At 39.4% G+C, this 26,015-nt stretch overlaps 1 protein-coding gene across 1 annotated transcript in view; it reads right to left on the reverse strand.

Annotated features, from left to right (window-relative positions):
- col21a1 (collagen, type XXI, alpha 1) overlaps window positions 1-26,015 on the reverse strand; it is a 192,301-nt gene that overhangs the window by 16,220 nt on the left and 150,066 nt on the right. The window contains exons 22-28 of the mRNA XM_059983461.1: window positions 25,964-25,999; window positions 11,507-11,551; window positions 9,274-9,306; window positions 9,040-9,186; window positions 8,901-8,955; window positions 2,683-2,883; window positions 1,175-1,252 (exon numbers count right to left, since the gene is read on the reverse strand). Of these exons, the coding sequence (XP_059839444.1) occupies window positions 1,175-1,252; window positions 2,683-2,883; window positions 8,901-8,955; window positions 9,040-9,186; window positions 9,274-9,306; window positions 11,507-11,551; window positions 25,964-25,999 (595 nt within the window). The remainder of the gene's footprint in view (window positions 1-1,174; window positions 1,253-2,682; window positions 2,884-8,900; window positions 8,956-9,039; window positions 9,187-9,273; window positions 9,307-11,506; window positions 11,552-25,963; window positions 26,000-26,015) is intronic.

Raw genomic sequence — 26,015 nt, forward strand, 5'->3', positions numbered from 1 at the left:
CACCCTCTCCAGTCTGAGGACATCTGGACACACATCTCAGAATGCAGTGCTGCCACATTCTTCATCTGCAAGGAACTTCCTCATATGTGCAAGGAAAGGGATGGGATTTGTGGATCATGAAAAAGTGTTGTGAGAGGCATTTAGAGGAATAATGGGTTAAGGTGAAGGTGGGAGTGGAGTAGAGGTTGCAGGATTATTCTAAAGAACTTGCCATGGCTACTGCAGCTTCTCACACTGCAACCATCAAAGAAAATGCCTCAGACGAAGAGTGCAGTAGCATGGTATTCTGAATGCCTGTTCATGCCATACATAAATCTTATAACTCCACAGAACTGAGAGACTAAAAGCAAAAACTGATGAAATGTTGTTTTTTCCCCACATTTTGCATTAATTTCCTGCACATTAATTTCACAAGAGTGAATTTTATTCTGTACCTCAAATTTTTGGGTACTGTTTTGTGAATTCCATAAGGAAGAGTTTCCATTGTGTGAATGTTCATAATGCAAGATTGCCTGTAATTAGACTTATTTTCTAATTTGTTGAGTCTGCTAGTTTCCGTTTGTAATTCAATTTCTGATGATAGCTTCAGTGTCCATGATAGGAATTAAGATAGATCTTCCTGGGGTGTGGTTGATACTTTGATGAAAGCTGGCCATTTGCAGAACTCTCACACTTTGTGTTTTTCTCATGGCCACTTTCAGCAGTAAGTGCAATGATCAAGTATCCAAAAGCAAAATAACAAAGATACTGAAACTTTGGAATAAAAATTGAAATGGTAGAAATAAGCATCAGGATAAAGCATTTGTGGTGAAATAAAGAGTTAATGTTTTACCTTGGTGACCTTTAATCATGATTAATAATTAGGTACACTGGTTAGTATTTGAGGCTCTAAATACCCAGGTACTGCTTAGTATAATTTTGACGACTGTTTCAAATTCAGGGCTGCATTATAAACCATAATGGCATTTCAATTAAAAAAAAAGTTTATTTATCAGTGAAATTCAACAAAATCCAAAAACAAGTAGTGGTCATTACATTTCATGAGTAATAGAGTAACATTTCATTCTTCTAATAGAGAAGTTAGCATTAATTTTTGTCCTGCTTTTTTACCTGTTATGGTGAACTAATTTTTTGAAAAATTGCAATGAATTATACCATTAATATAGTACAGTACCTGGCATTCCTGGTAGACCTTGGTGTCCAGGATCTCCGACTCCTCTCTCACCTTTCTCACCTTTCTGACCGGGGGGTCCTGAAAACAGTAATTGTTGACAACATCAGAATTGATGATGTACTGTAAGTGGAGAAAACTTAAGATGTAGCTCCTAATACCACCCCTGAAACAAAATGATCAGTATATCACCTCAAATTAAGTAATGAATATTACAATTGAAAATGAAAGTTATGGATAATCATAGAATTTCCAAAGCACACAAATGGGCAAATTCATGCCATGTCCTACAAGAATAATTCTACTAGTTTCTTTTTGTTTCTCCTCTTTACCCTCCAAATTATTCTTTTTCAACTATTAAACCAAATTTATTTTGAATAGTGTGGTTGTTTCTTTTTGGTATTGTGTCAGATTTTAATTACTCTTGGTATAGGTATAAACATTTTTTAAGTGACTGTATGTTTTACTGGTAATGTAATTACATGTGCTATATTTGCCCTGTGCTGTGTGTGACTGTTGGTACTGTGTTTTGCACCTTGACCCCAAAGAGAAGCCATTTTGTTTGGTTGTATTCATGTGTATGGTTGAATGACAATTAAACTTGAACTAACTGCAAAGACCTGCACCCTCTGCTTCTCCTTGAACGTATAGTACCTAAAGTACTTAGTCATTAGAAATAACTTTTTTTTGTATTATCCTTTCTAAACTATAGACCCGAGTTTGTGCATTGTTATCAACTGCCCTTTGTTCCAAGGAGAACAATCCCAACTTTTCCAGTCTAGCTATACAGTTGAAATCCTTAATCTTGGAAAACATTCTGAGCTACTTTTTTATGTATCCTTTCAATTGCATGATAACCAGAAAGTTTGCATGCTGTTTTCATTTCTGAAGCCCAGGAATCTACTTGGTCTGTGAAGTGCTCTTTCAACATGCACTGTCACTTTCAAAGATTTTCATATGTGGCAGACAGCTGCAGGGAGCATGTGTACAGTAGTTAGCCAGAATTACAAGGTTCCCAATGACCAAGTACTATAGGTACTACAGGTTCAAGGACAGGGTACGAAAGGTTAAATTTACTTGCCTTTCAAATTCTAACTGAAAATACAAAATCTAGCTCATACGCAAAACTTAGCCCAGAATCGTATGCGACAATCCTGTTGGTGACTGATAGATAACCAAAGTGTCTATCATTGACTAAGAGCTGCAAAGCTTTCCTCTTGCAGCCCTTCACAATATCCTCAAATATTCAGCCATTTAGCTGCACTGTTAGTTAGCTCAGCCTATAGGAGCAGAATGTTACCACAATCAGAGGCATATAGCCACTCATAATATAACTCATCAGACTTCAGTGATTTAATTTAATTAGAATTTGCCTCTGTAGAAATAGAAGCAACCTTGAAATACTACATTGGGATTTACTTTGTTAAATGTGTCTCAAAGAAACATAAAAGTAACGCCTGTGTATAATGAACTGCATATTAAAAGAAATGCAACACAGTTTTTTCACTTACCCATGAATCCTTGGATTCCTGGAGGGCCTGGTAAGCCTGAAGAACCTGGTTGACCTTGGTTACCATCTAAACCAGGGAAACCACTTGGACCTGGAAGTCCTGGTAATCCTGCTGGGCCTGGAGGGCCAGGTGATCCCTTGCATTGCTGGCAGTACCATAAGTTTTCATTTCTTTGGTTTTGCAAAAGTGAAGGTAGTTGAGCTGATATAATTTAAAAATAGAATGCATGGCAATGAAATATCATGTACTAAACCAAACAAAAATACTTAACATGGAGTTAATTTATCAGGGCTGGCAGTGGTCAAGTACTATCAAGTGCATTCCTGAGCTCTCAAAAAGAAATTATACAACTGACCAGCACACAAAAGCGGGTAGACAACAATTCTATTGATGTGTACTTGTTTTATGAAAACACAATTTATTATTAGAGTACAAGACTGTGGGATTGTCTTTTTCTCTATGTGTATGAGTGATAGACTTTAGTATCCTTACAGTAGGATTACTGCAGTATATGCTGTAATATTAAACACCAGAAATTAATTTAGCAGCTAATCTGAAATAACCAGTAATTCCAATGAGTTTCTTGGAAATTAATTACTGATTCTTAAGGCATCAACCTGAAAACTTAAGTCAATTTCTGTCTCCACTGACACTACCTGACTTAAGTATTTTCAGTATTCCTATTTTATACCATACTTATAGCATCTTCTTTGGTTTTGGGTATTTGAAAACTGACAATGGATAAAACAAATTAATTGATTGACAGCTACTGAGTGCCACTCAAGTATTTTCTGTGACATTTTCCTGTTGGCGAAATAAACAACAAAACTGCAATATCAAGATTATTTGCTAATTATAGACAATAGACAATAGGTGTAAATGCCATAATAAGATGCTATATAAACATTTTCTATCATGGTTCTTTGCCAAATAACAAAAGAAAAAAGGTTATTTGGAGAGCTGCATAAACTAAATAGATTGAATGCAGTAACTCTTGTCTCAAACTTTAAAAGCAATTAATCTGCCAGAATGTAGGCCTTCATTAAAAGTACAGCATAATATTTTTGCCTGGTTTATCTACTGGCTTTCCATAAATTAGTTTTTTCACAATTGCACTAGTTATGACAGAATGAGCTATTGGCATATGTGTTTAAGGATTCCAGAGTGTACAGCATTTAACAGAGCATTGGGCAGTGCCAGAAAATGGGATCAACACATAATTGTATGAGAACATAAACTTTGAAGATGTAAGTGATCACTTATTCATCGATCATGTAGAAAACTGCCCTATCATGGTTTACTTTTGAGAGATAAACTTGCATCATTTTCTTACTTATTCATCCGTGGATGTGGTCTTTGCTAGTGATATTTGGCATTTATGGTTCATCTATAATTAAGCCTGAACTGAAGAAGTAGTTAAGAATTGTTCAGTTAGGTGGGTCTTGCATAAGAGGAAGGCATGACCAAGAAAGCCCGGCAGATTTCCTTCTCCAAAAGGCATTACTGATTATGATTTTTACAAATTAAAATCTGTTAATTTCACAATTAGTTATTATGCAGTTCATTTTCTTAAATTCCAGATATTTAAAACTTAAGCACTTGAAAGTAAATCTTGCTGTTTCCTAAAGTAATTCAAGTTTCAGAGCACTTACTTATAGCACCACACATAAAATAACATCCTATGGAGTATTTTATGTACAAGTCAATAAAACGTTAGGATATGAAAAAAATGTTCTACTTAACTTAAAAAGGTGGCTGGAGTCACCAGTTATATCAGAATCAGATTTATTATCATCGCAATGTGACGTGAAATTTGTAAACTTAGCAGCAGTTCAATGCAATACATAATATAGAACAGAAAAAATAAGTAAAACAATTACAGTATACGTATATTGAATAAATAAAGAAGAGCAAAAAACAGAAATACTACAAAATACAGAAATTTTTAAAAAGTGAGGTAGTGTCTAATGGTTCAATGTCCATTTAGAAATTGGATGGCAGAGGGTAAGAAGCTGTTTCTGAACCGCTGAGTGTGTGCCTTCAGGCTTCTGTACCTCCTACCTGATGGTACTGGTGAGAAAAGGGCATGTCCTGGGTGCTGGAGGTCCTTAATAATGGACGCTGCCTTTCTGAGACCGCTCCCTGAAGATATCCTGGGTACTTTGTAGGCTGGTACCCAAGATGGAGATGATTAGATTTACAACCCTCTCCAGCTTCTTTCGGTCCAGTGCAGTAGCCTCCCCCCACCCCCACCAACCCATAGCAGACAGTGAGGCAGCCTATCAGAATGCTCTCCACAGTACACCTATAGAAGTCTTTGAGTGTATTTGTTGACATGCCAAATCTCTTCAAACTCCTAATGAAGTATAGTTGCTGTCTTGCCTTCTTTGTAACTACATTGATATGTTGGGACCACGTTAGATCCTCAGAGATCTTGACACCCAGGAACTTGAAACTGCTCACTCTCTCCACTTCTGATCCCTCTATGAGGTTTGGTATGTGTTCCTTCATCTTACCCTTCCTGAAGTCCACAATCAGCTCTTTCATCTTACTGATGTTGAGTGCCAGGTTATTGCTGCGGCACCACTCCACTAGTTGGCAATCACCACCTGAGATTCTACCAACAATGGTTGTATCATCAGCAAATTTATAGATGGTATTTGAGTTATGACTAGTCATGTGTATATAGAGAGTAGAGCAGTGGGCTAAGCACACACCCCCGAGGTGCCCCAGTGTGGATTGTCAGCGGGAGGATGTGTTATCACCAATCCACACAGATTGTGGTCTTCTGGTTAGGAAGTTGAGGATCCAACTGCAGAGTGAAGTACAGAGGCCCAGGTTCTGCAACTTCTCCATCAGGATTGTGGGAATGATGATATTAAATGTTGAGCTATAGTCGATGAACAGCATCCTGACGTAGGTGTTTGTGTTGTCTAGGTGGTCTAAAGCCATGTGGAGAGCCCAGTGAGATTGCATCTGCCGTTGACATACTGTGATAGGATATTGGATAACTGATAATGGATTCATCTGTAATAATTTTCCTAAAGATTCTGGAAATGATTTAATGGTTAGAATATTCCAAATATACTCAAGACAAAGAAAAAGCAGGAAACTACAGCATCAGCTGTCAATCAAATGCTGGTAACATAAACATTAATAACATGAATAGGCACAGCCAAAGTACTTAAAAGAAAAATCAGAAGCAACTGCTTTCTTTCTGTAGCTATAGCATCATCAGATATCTGTAATCCTTTTTATATCAAATGCATTGATCCCTTAGACTCTTAATTGACACCTTGTTACTTGGTTGTAGACTTGCCTCTGACTTAGAAAATTTACTTTCATGTTTTACAACCAACAGTTAAGGGATAATCTATGCTGACACTCAAGTGCTGTCTTGTTTTCTGGATAATAAGTTAAATAGTGAGCCTATCAGTTCTTTCAGTCAATGAAAAAGATTCCAAGTGCTTTTTGATTTCTCCTTTTTAATTTACATTTAGGTTTCCCTAATTTTACCTCAATTTTTTGGATTCACACCAACTTCCAATAATACTTACAAAATTATTAGTTTTATTTGTCACATGACAATCAAAGCATCAAAACACACAGATGAAATGTGTAATTTGCATTAACGATCAACACAGTCAGAGGATGTGCTGGGGGCAGCCTGCAAGTGTCACCATGCTTTTGGCGCCAAGATAGCATGCCCACAACTCATTAATGCTTACTAACTCAAACATTTTTGGAATGTGGAAGGAAACTGGGGAGAACTTAAGCTCTTTTCAAGCAGCAACGCAAATTGAACCCAGAATGCTAGTGCTGTAAAGCATTATGTTAGCTGCTATGCTACTGTAATAGACCTCCATAATCTCCTACTTAACATGCTACACCGTTGTGGGATGTATACTAATTGGGGGAATGAATACTGAGGACTTTTCTAATATTGATCCCACTGATTTTTGTAAAGTAATTTAATATTATTTATCTTCAAGCGTGGTGTTATTCATTCCTTTTGGTGACTTCAACAATCGCACACTTTTACTTTTTCTTCTGCATATCCTTGGGATTGAGGACATTTTACTCTACTTTGGTGTTGTGCATTTTGGAGAGACATAATGAGGCCAATGTGTGAAATCCAGACTCTTCTACAATTTAGGCAGGAGATGGCTATTTTGTTGGGTGGTTCCCTTATTGCTACTTTTGCAGAGCCTCTGCATTACACTCGCTGTATGATCTTGAGCTTCTCAACACCTTCCTGAATGCTCCTTTTTTGCTTTGGGCCATAGATTCCCAGAAGTCAGTAGAGGATCCATTGCATTTCTTCATAGACACTTTGTCTTTCCAGCATACAGATCAAGACAAAGTACATAGACCATTCTGTTGTACTCTTACTGCCATGAACAACATTTCCTCCTACAACTACAAGGGCCTTTCTCTATTACTAGTGTAATTCAAATGTATAATTTGAGAAATATCAGGAACAAGGGTGGTAAATTTAGAGCATAAGTCAGTACATGGAACTATGGCATTGTGGCCATTATAGAAATTTGGCTGTCATGGGGGACAGGAATGTTTGCTGGAAGTTCCGGTGTTCAGGTGTTTCAAAAGGGACAGGGGGAGATAAAAAAGGTGGGGGAATGGCATTGCCAATCAGGAATAATATTACAACTGCAAATATCACAGAGGAGTCATGGAGGCATTGTCTATTCAGTCAGCGTGGGTGGAAGTCAGAGACAGAAAGGGAGTAATTACTCTGTTGGGAGTATTCTATAGACCCCCAGTAGCAACAAAGACACTGAGGAGCAGATTTCAGAAAGGTGCATAAATAACAGGGTTGCTGTCATGGGTGACTTCAAATTCCCTAATATTGATTGGCACCTCCTTAGCATGAAAGGGTTAGGCACACAAGAAAATTAATCTCAGGGTTGTATATGGTGATATACATGTACTTTGATAATAAATTTACTTTGAACGTGTTAGGTATATCTAGGAAAAGATCATTGACTCAATATGTGGACAAGCCAACCAGAGGAGAGGCAATACAAGATCTAGTATTAGGCAATGAACCTGGTCAGGTGTTAGATATCTTGTTGGATGAGCATTTTGGAGAAAGTGACCACAATTCCCTGACCTCAGCATAACCTTGGTTGGGCATAGGAGCAGATGGCATGGAAAAATATTTAATTGTGGGAGAGCAAATTATGATTCTATTAGTCAGGAACTTGGGAACATAAATTGGGAACAGATGTACTCAAGGAAATGTACAATGGAAATATGTAGGCTGTTTAGGGAGCACTTATATGGGATTTTCGATAGATTTGTCCCATTGAGACAAGGAGCGAATGTTAGGGTGAAAGAACCATGGTTGACAAGAGATGGAACATCTAGTCAAGAGGAAGAAAGAGGCAAGCTATAGGAAGCAAGAATCAGACAGGGCTCTTGAGAGTTCCAGGATAGCCAGGAAGGAGTTTAAGAAGGGACTTACGAGAGCTAGAGGGGACATGAGAAGGCCTTGGCCAGTAGTAATAAAGAAAACCTCAAAGCATTTTACATGTATGTGAAGAACAGGAGAATGACAGAGGGTGGGACTGTTGCCAGGGCTGGTAGTAGAAACAGATACAATAGGGACATTTAAGAGTCTCTTAAATAGGCACCTGGATGAAAACAAAATGTAGGATTATGTTGGAGGGAAGGGTTAGATTGATCTTGGAGTAGGTTAAAAGGCTGGCACAATATAATGGGCCAAAGGACATATACCATGCTGTACTATTTTAAGTTTGATTAAAATTACTTATTGAATGAAAACAATCAAAATCTCCCTTTGGGCTCTTTTTCCAATTAACAGAGTAAGTTTCTGTCCTCTGGTCACTGACTCCTTTAGCAGTAGAAATATTTTCTTATATAGCATATAAAAAAATTAACCTCTATTAAATCTCCCCCTTTATCTTCTCTGCTGGAAAGAAAATAATCTCATTTATCATAATCTCTCTGTGGAAGTTCTTTTTCCATCTCATATTATTTGTAAATACCATCCCTTAATAGTGTACAACATTTAAAATATGTACCATATATACTGAAAGTGTTTTGGGGTATTAATAGAAATAACATCTAATAAAACTCTGATAGTCCTCTTGAAATATATCTTAATGATTTTTTATGCTGAATAATATGGATTTTGATAAATTTTAGGTTTTAAAGGATTATTGTTTCATACTTACTTCTTAGCACATCCCTGCAAATATCTCGGATGTATTCATCTGAAATGAATCGGCCCTATTAAAAACATTTTGGTATTAGAAATTAGCAATAGCACACTAAACAGCCAATTACATCAACACATACTTAGTATATACCTACAGAAATTCCTTTTTGTCCTGGTGCTCCTGGTTTTCCTGGAAGTCCATTGTTTCCTTTAGGGCCTTGAGACCCAGTTCCACCAGGAATGCCAGGTTCTCCCTTTTGACCTTTAATGCCTGGAGTGCCTGGATATCCCAATTCACCTCTCTATAAGAAAATGAGTAGTGTTAGCAATGATTTTTAAAACATAATGTGAAAATATCTTTGCAGTGATATCTATTTAATCTGGTTTACCTCTCCTTTTGATCCTGCTAATCCCCTTGGACCCTGAAGGAAATAATTAAGCAATTAATTAGTTCTGGTAACCAACCCCTTTATCTTTTTCACCCCTCCACTTGTTATTTCTTTTTCATTCCCCACTGCAGTTATCTTCTCATCCCTTATCTTCTCCTTTCCTGCCTTCATGACTTGCTTATCACCTCCCTCTAGTTCCCCACCTCTTTCTCCTTATTCCATAATCCACTGTCCTCTCCTATTAGATTCCTCCTTCTTCAACCCCTTCCTCAGCTTCTTACATTATGCTTCCTCCTCCATCAACCCATCTTCCCCATCATATATTGCCTGCCAGCTTGTACTCCTTCCCCTCCTCCCACCTTCTTATTCTGGCTTCGGACCCCTTTCTTTCTAGTCCTGATGAAGGGTGTTGGCCTGAAAATTTGACACTTTATTCCCCTCTATTGATGCTGCCTAATCTGACTTTGGGTAGCTATTTGAACTTCAGTGACATGTGGTGGCAAACGGCTGGAATCTGGCCTATCACAAGCAACAGATGATCACGGGCAACTATTGTGGATATCTGATATACTGCCTCAGAAATAGATCAATCCTCTAGTGGTCTAGTGCTAGCCATAAGCAAGGAAGCATATAATTGTAGTAAGAGACCACCTAAATTAAGCCAGAAGGCTTCACAATGAAATGTATTAGGGTGTTAATAAATATCTTAAAAACAAATTTCATTAAGCAAAGATTGTTAATTTTTTTTACCAAAACACTTTTGTATAGATAATATTGCCTTAGGCATTCAATTTCACAAGACAATGAAGTGAGTTTGCAAACTACTGAGAGATTAACTATTGCTTTGTTCAATTGTGTTCCCTGTTCTTATGTAAACCTCTCAACTCAGAAGTTATGATGTATGTATTATTACCCAAAATAATTCAGACACAGCAGCTGTTCATCCATTTTTCTCTAAAATAGTATGCTCGTTCATTGTTAAAATGAGTAATGTGAAAGATATCTCGAGTAGCCACAAAATAAGGGTGCTCCATTACTAATCAGTACTTTATCAACGTACAGCACTCTGAATGATTCCAGTCTTAATGTGAGCACATGCAATAAGTCAAAGTATAGTTTATCCAGAAGTAGTTTGCCATTGTATAAGCATTTGTAGATGAAACTGACAGAAGTGGAAACTCATTTTTCACACTTACTGCAGTTAAGACAATGTACATCTTAATTAGCAAAAGTTAATCCATCTATCAGCTGAAGCATTGAGAAGCACACCACAATCATACAACAACCATCATGAACAATTGTGTGCCCAGCACCAACCTATGGCACTCCTCACTACTGATTGTCAACCAGAGAAACATCCATTTATCCTAACTCTCTGCCTTATATTGGTTGACCAATCCTCTATTCATGTCAATACATAACCTCTGACTCCATGCATCATTATCTTTGGACAAGTCTTTTATGCATCACCTCATTGAACACCTTCTGGAAATCCAAAATCCAAGTATACAACAGTCATGTGTTCTTCTCTATCCACTCATTCTTTACATCCTCAAAGAATTCCAGTAAGTTTGTCATGCAGAACCTGTCCTTCCTGAATCTCTGCTGTGTCTGCATGATGGATACTTTTATCCTTAATAGGATTCCTTAATGATACTTAAACTACAGGCATTAAGCTAACTTGCCTAAATTTAACTGCTTTTACCTTTATCTTTCTTTAAATAGTGGCGTTACATTTACTGGCTTCCAATGTGCCAGGACCTGCCCAGAATCCAGACAATTTTGGTAAATTATCATAAACATCTCCAGCATAACCTTCCCCATTTCTTTCACTAACTTGAGATGTATTCCATCAGGACCATGGGACTTGTTTACCTTTAGACCTACTAGTTTCCTAAGCACTACCTATTTAGTAATAGCAATTGTATTGAGGTCCACACCTCTCATCGCACCCTATAATATCTCTCTTTGACATGATAGCTGCATCCTCCATCATGAAGACCAGCACAAAATAGTTATTCAAAGCCTCAGCTTTTTCCATATTATCCAATATTAACTCCCCCCTTCTCATCTTATAAGGGACCTACATTCACTTTAGCCACCCTATTCCATTTTATATAATTATAAAACTTTTAATATTTGTTTTTAGATTTTGAAAAACCCAAAACTCAAATAACATTTGTCTATAAGGGGGAAATAAAGTATCAAAAGATTATTGTCAGTTAGATATTACCTGTAGCCCTGGCATCCCTGTCATTCCTGGTATACCCCTATTGCCCTTTTTGAAATAAATAGAAAACAATGTTACATACATCATCCACTTGATATGCTAGTGAATGTATCCAACAATTAAGGTTACTGCATTTAAGATAAGTGAAATCATTATTTCATTGCCTAATATTCCTAATAAGAATAATTGAAATGCAGCATATTTGTAACATCTGTTACTGTGCTGAATAATTCAAATGGCAACATTCATTTAAAGGAAAAAATACAATTACAAATTGATTCCATTGTAATTTACACTAATTATTACACAGAAACAATGGATAAGATTGTATTCTAATATGCAGAATTTTTCAATAAAGGGTTAGAAGAGTCATAAAGTTAAACCAATTAGACAGTGCAAACTCTCTGATCTGGATGTTTTGCATCCATGTACATTAAAATATAAAGGAAAATGGACAGCAGAAGCTTTACTACATTTGAATAAAACTACAACTAATGTGATTCCAGTACTTGAAAAGGAGTTAGCTTAGAAATCAGTCAGAGAAGTACAGCAGAGACAGACCTTTTGGCCCATCTAGTCCATGCTAAAACCATTTAAACTCCCATTGACCTGCATCAGGACCAAAGCCCCTCCATACTTCTACCATTCAGGCACATACCTATCCAAACTTCTCATAAATATTGAAATCGAGCTCACATGCACCATTTGTGCTGGCAGCTCATTTCACACTCTCATGACCCTCTGAGTAAAGAGGTTTTCCTTCATGTTCTCCTTAAACTTTTCATCTTTCACCCTTAACCCATGACCTCTAGTTGTAGTCCCACCCAACCTTAGTGAAAAAAGCCTGCTTGCATTAACCTTATCTATACTCATAGTTTTGTATACCTCTATCAAATCTCCTCTCAATCTTCTACATTCAAAGGAATACAGTCCTAACTTATTCAATCTTTCCTTATAACTCAGGTCCTCAACCCAGCAACATCCTTGTAAATTTTCTCTATACTCTTTCAAGTTTGATTACATATTTGTGTAGGCAGGTGACAAAAGCTGCACACAATACTCAAAATTAGGCCTCACCAATGTCTTATATAACTTCAATATAACATTCCATCTCCTGAACTCAATACATTGATTAATGAAGGCCAGTGTGCCAAAAGCTTTCTTTATGACACTAAGTGACAGGAGCTTTGTCTGAAAGATGCAAAAGGAGCCACCGAGAAGTTGAAAACATAATAAAAAAATGGGCAATTCAGATTTAAAAGGAATTTTTGTAAAAGCCTAAAGTAAATTACACAAACACAGGAGAGCACTATACATTCTGTGGAATTAGCATCACACTACACTTCAATTCTGAAATTCAGGTGAAGGGGAATGCAGTCTATAGTTGCCAATATCTCGTTGCTGTTGATTAATTCTCAGGTCAATATATTTGGAAGTTCTAATGGCTTTTGATAAGGTAATTTATGATTAAATTCAGAAAATGTGGAATCAAGAAATAGAAACATAGAAACAGAAAATAGGTGCAGGAGTAGGACATTCGAGCCTGCACCGCCATTCAGTATGATCATGGCTGATCATCCAACTCAGAACCCTGTACCTGCTTTCTCTCCATACCCCCTGATCCCTTTAGCCACAAGGGCCATATCTAACTTCCTCTTAAATATAGCCAATGAACCGGCCTCAAATGTTTCCTGTGGCAGAAAATTCCACCGATTCACCACCCTCTGTGTGAAGAAGTTTTTCCTCATCTCGGTCCTAAAAGGCTTCCCCTTTATCCTTAAACTGTGACCCCTTGTTCTGGACTTCCCCAACATCGAAAACAATCTTCCTGCATCTAGCCTGTCCAATCCCTTTAGAATTTTAAACATTTCAATATCTCCCCACAATCTTCTAAATTCCAGTGAGTATAAGCTTAGTTGATCCAGTCTTTCTTCATATGAAAGTCCTGCCATCCCAGGAATCAATCTGGTGAACCTTCTCTGTACTCCCTCTATGGCAAGAATGTCTTTCCTCAGATTAGGGGACCAAACTGCACACAATATTCTAGGTGCGGTCTCACCAAGGCCTTGTATAACTGCAGTAGAACCTCCCTGCTCCTGTATTCAAATCCTTTTGCTATGAATGCCAACATACCATTTGCCTTTTTCACCACCTGCTGTACCTGCATGCCCACCTTCAATGACTGGTGTACAATGACACCCAGGTCTCATTGCATCTCCCCTTTTCCTAATCGGCCACTGTTCAGATAATAATCTGTTTTTCTGTTCTTGTAACCAAAGTGGATAACCTCACATTTATCCACATTAAATTGCATCTGCCATGAATTTGCCCATTCATCTAACCTATCCAAGTCACCCTGCATCCTCTTAGCATCCTCCTCACAGCTAACACCGCCACCCAGCTTCGTGTCATCCGCAAACTTGGAGATGCTGCATTTAATTCCCTCATCTAAATCATTAATATATATTGTAAACAACTAGGGTTCCAGCACTGAGCCTTGCGGTACCCCACTAGTCAAATGCCTGCCATTCTGAAAAGGTCCCGTTTACTCCCACTCTTTGCTTCCTGTCTGCCAACCAATTCTCTATCCACATCAATACCATACCCCCAATACCATGTGCTTTAAGTTTGCACACTAATCTCCTGTGTGGGACCTTGTCAAAAGCCTTTTGAAAATCTAAATATACCACATCCACTGGCTCTCCCCTATCCACTCTACTAGTTACATCTTCAAAAAATTCTATAAGATTCGTCAGACATGACTTTCCCTTCAAAAATCCATGCTGACTTTGTCCAATGATTTCACCTCTTTCCAAATATGCTGTTATCACATCTTTGATAACCGACTCTAGCATTTTCCCCACCACTGATGTCAGGCTAACCGGTCCATAATTCCCCAGTTTTTCTCTCCCTCCTTTTTTAAAAAGTGGGGTTACATTAGCCACCCTCCAATCCTCAGGAACTAATCCAGAATCTAAGGAGTTTTGAAAAATTATCACTAATGCATCCACTATTTCTTGGGCAACTTCCTTAAGCACTCTGGGATGCAGACCATCTGGTCCTGGGGATTTATCTGCCTTTAATCCCTTCAATTTACCTAACACCACTTCCCTACTAACATGTATTTCCCTCAGTTCCTCCATCTTACTAGACCCTTGGTCCCTTACTATTTCCGGAAGATTATTCATGTCCTCCTTAGTGAAGACAGAACCAAAGTAGTTATTCAATTGGTCTGCCATGTCTTTGTTCCCTATGATCAATTCACCTGTTTCTGACTGTAAAGGACCTACATTTGTCTTGACCAATCTTTTTTTTTCACGTATCTATAAAAGCCTTTACAGTCAGTTTTTATGTTCCCTGCCAGCTTTCTCTTCATAATCTTTTTTCCCTTTCCTAATTAAGCCCTTTGTCCTCCTCTGCTAGTCTCTGAATTTCTCCCAGTCCTCAGGTGTGCTGCTTTTTTTTTGCTAATTTGTATGTTTCTTCTTTGGACTTGATACTATCCCTAATTTCCCTTGTCAGCCACGGGTGCACTACCTTCCCTGGTTTATTATTTTGCCAAACTGGGATGAACAATTGTTGTTGTTCATCCATGTGATCTGTAAATGCTTGCCATTGCATCTCCACCGTCAACCCTTTAAGTATCATTTGCCAGTCTAGGCAAATTCACGTCTCATAGCTTCAAAGTTACCCTTTTTTAAGTTCAGAACCTTTGTTTCTGAATTAACTATGTCACTCTCCATCTTAATGAAGAATTCCACCATATTATGGTCACTCTTACCCAAGGGGCCTTGCACAACAAGATTGCGAACTAACCCTTCCTCATTGCTCGATAAATGTTGTAAAATGATAGTAGCCATGAAAGAAAAAAGTAATGAATTCAAAAATGGTAGTAACTCAAACTGACAAAAAAACAGAAGTTACTGTTCCACAATTGCTAATATTACAAAAATTATATAATTAGGAAATATACAATGCCAAATTTATGCACTATATTAATTGAGGTCAAGGGTTAATATTGGGAATTCAAAATGAAGTTTGCTGTATATGCATGGAATTATTGAATTTGTTAAATGTATCTGATTTTTTTTTGTAGGAAACATAGAGGCCATAGGTCCTTTAGAAAACAAATGTTGAAATAGGGTTTGGAATCTTGGTTCTAAATTCATTCCAGGTACAGATGCATTTAATAGATGATAACAAAAAGCAAAGTACTGGGGCTCATTTTTGGAGGGATAAAACTGTAAGTCATTGAGGTACTACTACAAATAATTACATCTAGAAATTCTTCAGCCCTTAAAATTAGGCATGAAATGGCACTGCATGGGTGAGATGTGTTATGATTATTGATAATAAATTTATAGTTCATATTGGTTGTATTACAATATACATGATATTAATGCTTATTTTCTTTGAATATTTAAGCACTTGTCTAGTAAATTGCCTTGGAAAATAACTTCAGCAGTTTTTCCACTCTATGTACAAAATAACATCAGTTTGTAGGAAAAACAGTAATTACAGAGGCATTTTTTATTCAATCTATCCAATATATTCACAAATGATAAATCCAGTTTGTTTCTACATGTTGTGAATATTTGATTTCAAATGCAAATTCTGTTTCCTCTTGGATTTAGACAGCTGCAGTACAGCTCCATTTGGATTACCTCCAAACAACAAGAATGTTCTGTCTGGAAATAGAATCTTACAATATTAGTTCTTCCAGTACTAGTGTATCTTAAGGACACAGTCCATAAATAATTGTAATGTCTTTTGATTTTAGTGAAAATTGCCAAACAATAATTTTAAGGTACGTTGCAACAATTCGGGGATGTATTTTGTGCATTGGGCAAATGAAAAGACAATTTATATTTTATGAAAACAGAAAACTCAGATATCAAGGTGCTATTTTGCTGAAAAGTTTTGACTTAACAATGGAAACACTCACAACATGATGTATCGGCTTTGCAAATGCAAAGTGAACAATTAGGAAGCTGCAATGAAATCTGTCCCAAGCAATAGCACAAAATGGGTGACAGTAAATATGTTATCATAATGAGAGGTGGTAGTATGTCTACTTACACTGGGGGTTGATGGGTGGTAGGAAATACTATAGTGTTGGATAGGACAGTATAATGTTGCAGATTCTCGGAAGAGTGTGATAAATAAAGGACAAGCCAATTCTGCTGTTCCAGAAAATAATTAAAACACTTACTACACTGCATTGTAATGCTGTGGAGAGTCGCTTTTGAATTGTTACAATGCCTAATCAACAGGGAGTTTGATGGAAATTCTTGTACTTCTGGAAAACAAGAATTTCCATCTGGTCCTACCCCTTTCCACAAACACCTCCAGAGAGGCTTCTGAAAACTTGTGGGAATGTTTAATGTTCAATTCATGGAAGATTCTTCCCCATAGATTTCTGGCAAAGCCAATTCACTCCATGAAAATGTTCTCCTAAGTGGACTGACTTCCAGGTGTTTCAGCACTGTAAGCCAGAAACTCACTGCTGAGAATGTTTTGTAGTCCAGGAGCTAAATAGCCCTGGATTTGTTTTAGCTCCATTAACCTAGTTTCCTATTGAAAGCTGAATTCTATCTAAAGATCGGGCCCATGAGTCATATCATGGCACCCAAGTGCATTTATATTGTACAAATGTATCAGACTTGATGTTTAAAAAAAACATAAGCCAAGGACAAGGTTGCTTTGATTCCATATAACCATAACAGCATGGAAACAGGCCATCTCAGCCCTTCTAGTCCGTGCCGAACGCTTACTCTTACCTAGTCCCACTGACCCGCACTCAGCCCATAACCCTCCATTCCTTTCCTGTCCATATACCTATCCAATTTTACTTTAAATGACAATACCGAACCTGCCTCTACCACTTCTACTGGAAGCTCATTCTATGTAGCTACCACTCTCTCTGTGTAAAGAAATTCCCCCTCGTGTTACCCTTAAACATTTGCCCCCTAAATCTCAACTCAGGTCCTCTTGTTTAAATCTCCCCTACTCTCAATGGAAAAAGCCTATCCACATCAACTCTATCTATCCCCCTCATAATTTTAAGTACCTCTATCAAGTCCCCCATCGACCTTCTATGCTCCAAAGAATAAAGACCTAACTTGTTCAATCTTTCCCTGTAACTTAGGTGCTGAAACCCAGGTAACATTCTAGTAAATCTCCTCTGTACTCTCTCTATTTTGTTGACATCTTTCCTATAATTCAGTGACCAGAACTGTACACAATACTCCAAAAAGGCCAACATACCAAAAGCTTTCTTCACCACCCTATCCACATGAGATTCCACCTTCAGGGAACTATGCATCAGTATTCCTAGATTACTCTGTTCTACTGCATTCTTCAATGCTCTACCATTTACCATGTCTGTCCTATTTGGATTATTCCTACCAAAATGTAGCACCTCACACTTATCAGCATTAAACTTCATCTGCCATCACTCAGCCCACTCTTCTAACTGGCCTAAATCTCTCTGCAAACTTTGAAAACCTGCTTCATTATCCACAATGCCACCTATCTTAATATCATCTGCATACTTACTAATCCAATTTACCACCCCATCATCCAGATCATTAATGTATATGACAAACAACATTGGACCCAGTACAGATTCCTGAGGCACACCACTAGTCACTGGCCTCCAACCTGACAAACAGTTATCCACCACTACTCTCTGGCATCTCCCATCCAGCCACTGTTGAATCCATTTTACTACTTCTATATTAGCACCTAACGATTGAAACTTCCTAACTAACCTTCCGTGCGGAACCTTGTCAAAGGCCTTACTGAAGTCCATATAGACAACATCCACTGCTTTACCCTCGTCAACTTTCCTCGTAACCTCTTCAAAAAATTCAGTAAGATTTGTCAAACATGACCTTCCACGCACAAATCCATGCTGACTGTTCCTAATCAGACCCTGTCTATCCAGATAATTATGTATACCATCTCTAAGAATATTTTCCGTTAATTTACCCACCATTGACGTCAAACTGACAGGCCTATAATTGCTAGGTTTACTCTTAGAACCCTTTTTAAACAATGGAACCACATGAACAATACGCCAATCCTCTGGCACCATCCCCGTTCTAATGACATTTGAAATATTTCTGTCAGAGCCCCTGCTATATCTACCCTAACCTCCCTCAAGGTCCTAGGGAATATCCTGTCAGGACCTGGAGATTTATCCATTTTTGTATTCCTTAAAAGTGCCAGTACTTCCTCCTCTTTAATTGTCATAGCTTCCATAACTTCCCTACTTGTTTCCCTTACCTTACACAATTCAATATCCTTCTCCTTAGTGAATACTGAAGAAAAGAAATTGTTCAAAATCTCCCCCATCTCTTTCGGTCCACACATAGCTGTCCACTCTGATTCTCTAAGGGACCAATTTTATCCCTCACTATCTTTTTGCTATTAATATAACTGTAGAAGACCTTCAGATTTATTTTCACCTTACTTGCCAAAGCAATCTCATATCTTCTTTCAGCTTTTCTAATTTCTTTCTTACATTCTTTATATTCCTCGAGCACCTCATTTACTCCATGCTGCCTATATTTATTGCAGATATCTCTCTTCTTCCTAACCAAGTTTCCAATATCCCTTGAAAACCATGGCTCTCTCAAACTTTTAACCTTTTCAAATTTCAACTTTAAATTACCGCCATTTTTCTATTACATTCTTCCCATAAAACAAATTGTCCCAATCCACTCCTTCTAAATCCTTTTGCATCTCCTCAAAGTTAGCCTTTCTCCAATCAAAAATCTCAACCCTGGGTCCAGTCCTATCCTTCTCCATAATTATATTGAAACTAATGGCATTGTGATCACTGGCTCAACACATACCTCTGTCACCTGACCTATTTCATTCACTAACAGAAGATCCAAGACTGCCCCTTCTCCAGTTGGTACCTCTATGTTTTGTTGCAAAAAACTATCCTGCACATATTTTACAAACTCCAAACCATCCATCCCTTTTACAGTATGGGCTTCCCAGTTTATGTGTGGAAAATTAAAATCTCCCACAATCCCAACCTTGTGCTTACTACAAATATCTGCTATCTCCTTGCAAATTTGCTCCTCCAATTCTCACTCCCCATTAGGTAGTCTGTAATACACCCCTATAGGTGTTACTACACCTTTCCCATTCCTCAATTCCACCCAAATAGTCTCCCTAGATGAGCCCTCTAATCTATCCTGCCAGAGCACTGCTGTAATATTTTCTCTGACAAGCAACACAATACCTCCCCATCTTGTCCCCCCAATTCTATCACACCTGAAGCAACGAAATCCAGGAATATTTAGTTGCCTATCATACCCCTCCTGCAACCACATTTCACTAATAGCTTCAACATTCTGACTAGTCATTTATTCTGACTAATCTAGGATCAGGTAATGGGGGAGACAGTTAGAGCAGTGGTGTGCTCCGTATGCAGTATGTGGGAGGTCAGGGTCAACACAGTTGCCCCTGATGACCACACCTGCAATAGGTGCATCCAGCTGCAGCTCCTATCAGACCAAGTTAGGGAATTGGAGCAGGAGCTTGTTGAACTATGGATCATTCGGGAGACAGAGACAGAGATAGATAAGAGTTATCGGGAGGGAGTCACACCGAAAAGACAGGAGGTAGGCAAATGGGTGACAGTCAAAAGAGGCAGGGAGAACAGACAGAGAGAGAAGAGCACCCTTGTGGCCGTTCCGTATACAGTTTTGGATAATGTTGGTGGGGATGACCTACCAGGAACAAGCTGCAGTGGTCCTGTCTCTGGCACTGAGGTTGGACCCTCGACTAGGAAGGGGAGGAGGGAAAAGAAGAGAGCGGTATTGGTAGGGGATTCTATAGTCAGGGGGGCAGATAGGAGATTTTGTGGGGAAGATCGGGAGTCTCGGATGGTATGTTGCTTCCCTGGTGCCGGGGTCCGAGACATCTCAGATTGGGTGCAGGTTATTCTCGAGAGGGAGGGCAAGAATCCAGATGTTGTGGTCCATGTAGGGACCAATGACGTGGGTAGGATGAGTGAGGGGGTCCTGCGTAGGGAGTTCAGGGAGTTAGGTGCGAAGCTGAAGAGCAAGACCTCCAGGGTAACAATCTCAGGATTGCTACCTGTGCCACGTGCGAGTGAGGCAAGAAACAGAAAGATTATAAAGATTAATACGTGGCTAAGAGGATGGTGCAGAAGGGAGGGCTTCAGGTTTGTAGATAATTGGGCTTTGTTCCAGGGAAGGTGGGATCTGTTCCGAAGGGACGGTTTACACCTGAACTGGAGTGGTACTAACATTCTTGCAGGGAAGTTTGCTAGTGCTTCTTGGGGGGGGGGGGTTTAAACTAAATTTGCAGGGGGGGCGGGGATCCAGAATGTGAGAGAGGATAGCGAGAGGAAGAATAAAGGACAGGTGGGGACTACATGGTTCTGGAATATTAAGTGTGTAGTAGAGAAAGGTGAGGCAGAACAAGTGATAAGGAGGACACATGTACAGAGAGATGGTCTGACGGAACATGGAGTTAAATATGTTGAAAGAATAAGTAAATTTAGGAAGGACAACAAAATTCAAGGGGCGTATAGCCCGATGGGAGTTCGGGGAGCTGGGTTAAGCACAATAGGCAGCGATTCAAACAGAGAGAGGGGAAGTGGGCTAAAATTTCCATATCTGAATGCACGAAGTGTCAGAAATAAGGCGGATGAGCTTGAAGCTCAGGTGCGAATGGGTAACTATGATGTTGTTGGGATAATGGAGACATGGCTGCAGGGAGATCAGACCTGGGAAATGAACGTACAAGGGTATACGTGCTATCGTAGGGACAGAAATGTGGGCAGAGGGGGTGGGGTGGCCCTGTTGGTGAGGAATGAGATTCAGTCCTTTGCAAAGGGGGACATAGGGTCAGGAGAAGTAGAGTCTGTGTGGATAGAACTGAGGAACAGTAAGGGCAAAAGGATCCAAATGGGTGTTGTCTACAGGCCACCAAACAGTGGCATGGATATTGGGTGCAAGTTGAATAGGGAGTTAACATCGGCATGTGGCAAAGGTAATGTTGCAGTAGTTATGGGGTATTTCAACATGCAGGTGAACTGGGAGAATCAGGTTGGTGCTGGACCACAGGATAGGGAGTTTGTAGAGTGCCTACAGGATGCATTCTTGGAACAGCTTGTATGAGAGCCGACCAGGGACAAGACTATTCTGGATTTAGTGTTATGTAATGAACAGGATTTGATAAGCGATCTTGCAGTAAAGGAGCCATTAGGAGGTAGTGATCATAATATGGTAAGTTTTTATCTGCAATTTGAGAAGGATAAGGGCAGCTCAGAGGTGTCAGTGTTGCAGTTGAACTGGGGAAACTATGGAGCCATGAGGGAGGAGCTAGCCAAAGTTGACTGGACGGATAGCCTAGCAGAAAAGACAGTGGAACAGCAATGGCAGGTACTCTTGGGAATAATGCATGAGGTGCAAAATGAGTTCATCTCCCAGAGAAGGAAGGATTCAAAGGGGGGAAAGGGGCCACAGTGGTTGACAAAGGAAGTCAGAGATTGCATAGCATTAAAAAAAAGGAAGTATGACAGAGCTAAGGTGGGTGGGAGGACAGATGATTGGGAAGTTTTTAAGGAACAACAGAACTTAACTAAAAAGACAATACGGGGAGAAAAAATGAGGTACGAACGCAAGCTAGCCAGGAATATAAAGGAAGATAGCAAAAGCTTTTTTTAGGTATGTGAAGAAAAAGAAGATAGTTAAGAACAATGTTGGGCCCTTGAAGAATGAATTGGGTGAAATTGTTATGGGAAACAGAGAAATGGCAGAAGAATTTAATGAGTACTTTAGATCTGTTTTCACTAAGGAAGACACAAGCAATCTCCCAGATGTATGGATGGGCCAAGGACATAGGGTAACAGAGGAAATGAAACAGATTGACATTAGGAAGGAAATGGTGACGAGAAGACTGATGGGACTGAAGGCCGACAAATCCCCAGGTCCAGATGGTCTGCATCCTAGGGTTCTAAAGGAGGTGGCCCTGGAAATTGTGGATGCATTGGTAATCATTTTCCAATGTTCCTTAGATTCAGGATCAGTTCCTGAGGATTGGAGAATGGCTAATGTTATCCCACTTTTTAAGAAAGGAGGGAGGGAGAAAACAGAACTATCGACCTGTCAGCCTGACATTGGTGGTGGGGAAGATGCTAGAGTCTATTATTAAGGATGAAATAGTGGCATATCTAGATAGCAGTGATAGGATTGGGCCGAGCCAGCATGGATTTACCAAGGGTAAATCATGCTTGACTAATCTGTTGGAGTTTTTTGAGGATGTAACCAGGAAGTTAGACGGGGGAGATCCATTGGATGTAGTGTACCTCAATTTTCAGAAGGCATTTGATAAGGTCCTACATAGGAGATTGGTGGGTAAAATCAAAGCTCAGGGCATTGGGGGGAAGATATTGACATGGATAGAAAACTGGTTGGCAGATAGAAAGCAAAGGGTAGTGGTGAATGGGTGTTTCTCGGAATGGCAGGTGGTGACTAGTGGGGTGCCACAGGGCTCGGTATTGGGACCACAGCTGTTTACAATTTACGTCAATGATTTGGATGAAGGCATTGAAAATAACACCAGCAAATTTGCTGATGATACTAAGCTGGGTGGCAGTGTGACATGTGATGAGGATGCTAGGAGAATTCAGGGTGACTTGGATAGGCTGGGTGAATGGGCAGATACTTGGCAGATGACGGTTAATGTGAATAAGTGTGAGGTTATCCACTTTGGGAGTAAGAACAGGAAGGCAGATTATTATCTGAATGGTGTAGAGTTAGGTAAGGGAGAAATACAAAGAGATCTAGGAGTCCTTGTTCATCAGTCACTGAAGGTGAATGAGCAAGTGCAGCAGGCAGTGAAGAAGGCTAATGGAATGTTGGCCTTTATTACAAAGGGAATTGAGTACAAGAGCAAGGAAATCCTTTTGCATTTGTACAGGGCACTGATGAGACCATGCATGGAGTATTGTGTACAGTTTTGGTCTCCAGGGTTAAGGAAGGACATTCTGGCTGTAGAGGAAGTGCAGCGTAGATTCACGAGGTTAATTCCTGGGATGTCTGGACAGTCTTACGCAGAGAGGTTAGAGAGACTGGGCTTGTAAACACTGGAATTAAGGAGATTGAGAGGGGATCTGATTGAAACATATAAGATTATTAAGGGATTGGACAAGATAGAGGCAGGAAATATGCTCCAGATGCTGGGAGAGTCCAGTACCAGAGGGCATGGTTTGAGAATAAGGGGTAGGTCATTTAGGACAGAGTTAAGGAAAAACTTCTCCCAGAGAGTTGTGGGGGTCTGGAATGCACTGCCTCGGAAGGTAGTGGAGGCCAATTCTCTGGATGCTTTCAAGAAGGAGCTAGATAGGTATCTTATGGATAGGGGAATCAAGGGATATGGGGACAAGGCAGGAACCGGGTATTGATAGTAGTTGATCAGCCATGATCTCAAAATGGCGGTGCAGGCTCGAAGGGCCGAATGGTCTACTTCTGCACCTATTGTCTATTGTCTATCATATTTCCAGGTATCAATCCATGCTCTAAGCTCATCCACCTTTCTTACAATGCTCCTAGTATTAAAATAAATGCATTTAAGAAATTCTCCACCTCTTCTTCTCTGTTTGTCTCTAACAGTACAAAGAACTTTACTGTCTTTTTCTTCCTTTTCCCATATATCCGCTCCTACACTCTGGTTCCCCTCCCCCCTCATATCTAGTTTAAATCCACTGGAGCCTCTCTAGCAAACCTACCTGCAAAAATACTTGTCCCCCTCCAGTTCAGATGTAAACCGTTCCGCTGTACAGGTCCCACCTTCTATGGAAGACTGCCCAATTATTTACAAATCTGAAGCCCTCCCTTTTGCACCATGTCTTCAGCCACGTGTTGATCTGCACTATCTTACTATTTCTAAACCCACCTGCACGTGGCACTGGAAGCAATCTTGAGATTGCTATCCTGGAGGTCCTGTCCTTTAACTTGGCACCTAGCTCCCTAAACTCACCTTTCAGGACCTCCTCATTCTTCCTACTCACGTCATTGGTCCCTACAAGGACCACGACATCCAGCTGCTCACTCTCCCTCTTGAGAATACTGAGAACTCAATCTGAGATATTGTGGACCCTGGGACCAGGGAGGCAACAGACCATCCAGGATTCTCGATCTCTTCCCCAGAACCTCCTATCTGTCCCCCTAACTATCGAATCCCCTATCACTACTGCTCTCCTCTTTTCCCTCCTTCCCTTCTGAGCTGAGGGTCCAGTCTTGGTGCCAGAGACGCAACCACTGCAACTTGTCCTTGGTAGGTTGTCCCCACCAACAGTATTCAAAACGGTATACTTACTGTTGATGGGAATGGCCACAGGGGTGCTCTGCTCTTCCTGTCTATTCCCCTTGCCTCTCCTGACAGTCACCCAGCTACCCGTCTCCTGACTTTTAGGGGTGACTATCTCCCTGAAACTCCTGTCTATTTTTGTCTCTGCCTCCCGAAGGATCCAAAGTTCATCCAGCTCCAGCTCCAGTTCCCTAACATGGTTTGTCAGGAATAAAATATGACTGAGCAAAATGTTTGTTAAATAAAAATCACCATTAAAACTACTCATTAAATATCATAAAATGTAGATATTATTCTTGTATGGCATTATATTCCACTGTATCCACAGACAATTGTCTATATTCTTGATTAATATAATCAATATTATTTGCAGTCCTGGTTGCCACATTACAGGAAGGTGGTGTAGGCTTTGAAAAGGGTTTATAAGAGATTTATGAGCTGGCTTTGGAAAGGGCTTAGAAGTGGATTACTAGGATGCTGCTTGAATGAAAGCATGTGCTCTAAGGAGAGAGTGTATAAATGCAGGCTGTTTTCTCTGGAATACTGGAAACTAAGGGGAGATCTGATGGAAGTTTATTAGATTATGAGGGGAATAGATAAGGTATTCAGCTGTTATTTTTTTCCCAGGATAGAAAAGTAAAATATTAGAGAACATACATTTAAGGTGAGACAGGGAATGTTTAAAGTAGATGTGTGAGGCACATCTTTTATACAAAGCAAGGTAGGTGCCTGGAACAGGCTGCCACAGGGAGTGGTGGAAACAGATATGATAATTGCATTTAAAAGGCTTTTAGAAAGACATGTGAATGTGCAGGGAGTGGAGAGAATGAGTTGATGGTGGGCTGAAGGGCTTGTTCCTGTGCTGTACTGTTTAATGTTCTAATATGATAGCTACAAGTGCAAACATCTTAATGAATGATTCAAGAAGAATTGTTACAATTAATTTGAAGAAACAGGAAAACTAATTAAAATTCACTTTTTGATTCTTTTTATTATTCATACTGGATTTATAGAATACACAGAAATTTTAATTCTTTTTCAGAGTTAGAATTGTTAGAATTAATTGATTTGCAACAACCAAGAAAATTTGGCCTTTACCTGCCTTCCCTGGACACCTGCATTTCCTTTGGAACCCTAAAGGAGATAAAAT

Source organism: Hypanus sabinus, chromosome 10 (assembly GCF_030144855.1).
Source record: "Hypanus sabinus isolate sHypSab1 chromosome 10, sHypSab1.hap1, whole genome shotgun sequence".
In the NCBI taxonomy this organism is placed as follows: Eukaryota; Metazoa; Chordata; class Chondrichthyes; order Myliobatiformes; family Dasyatidae; genus Hypanus; species Hypanus sabinus.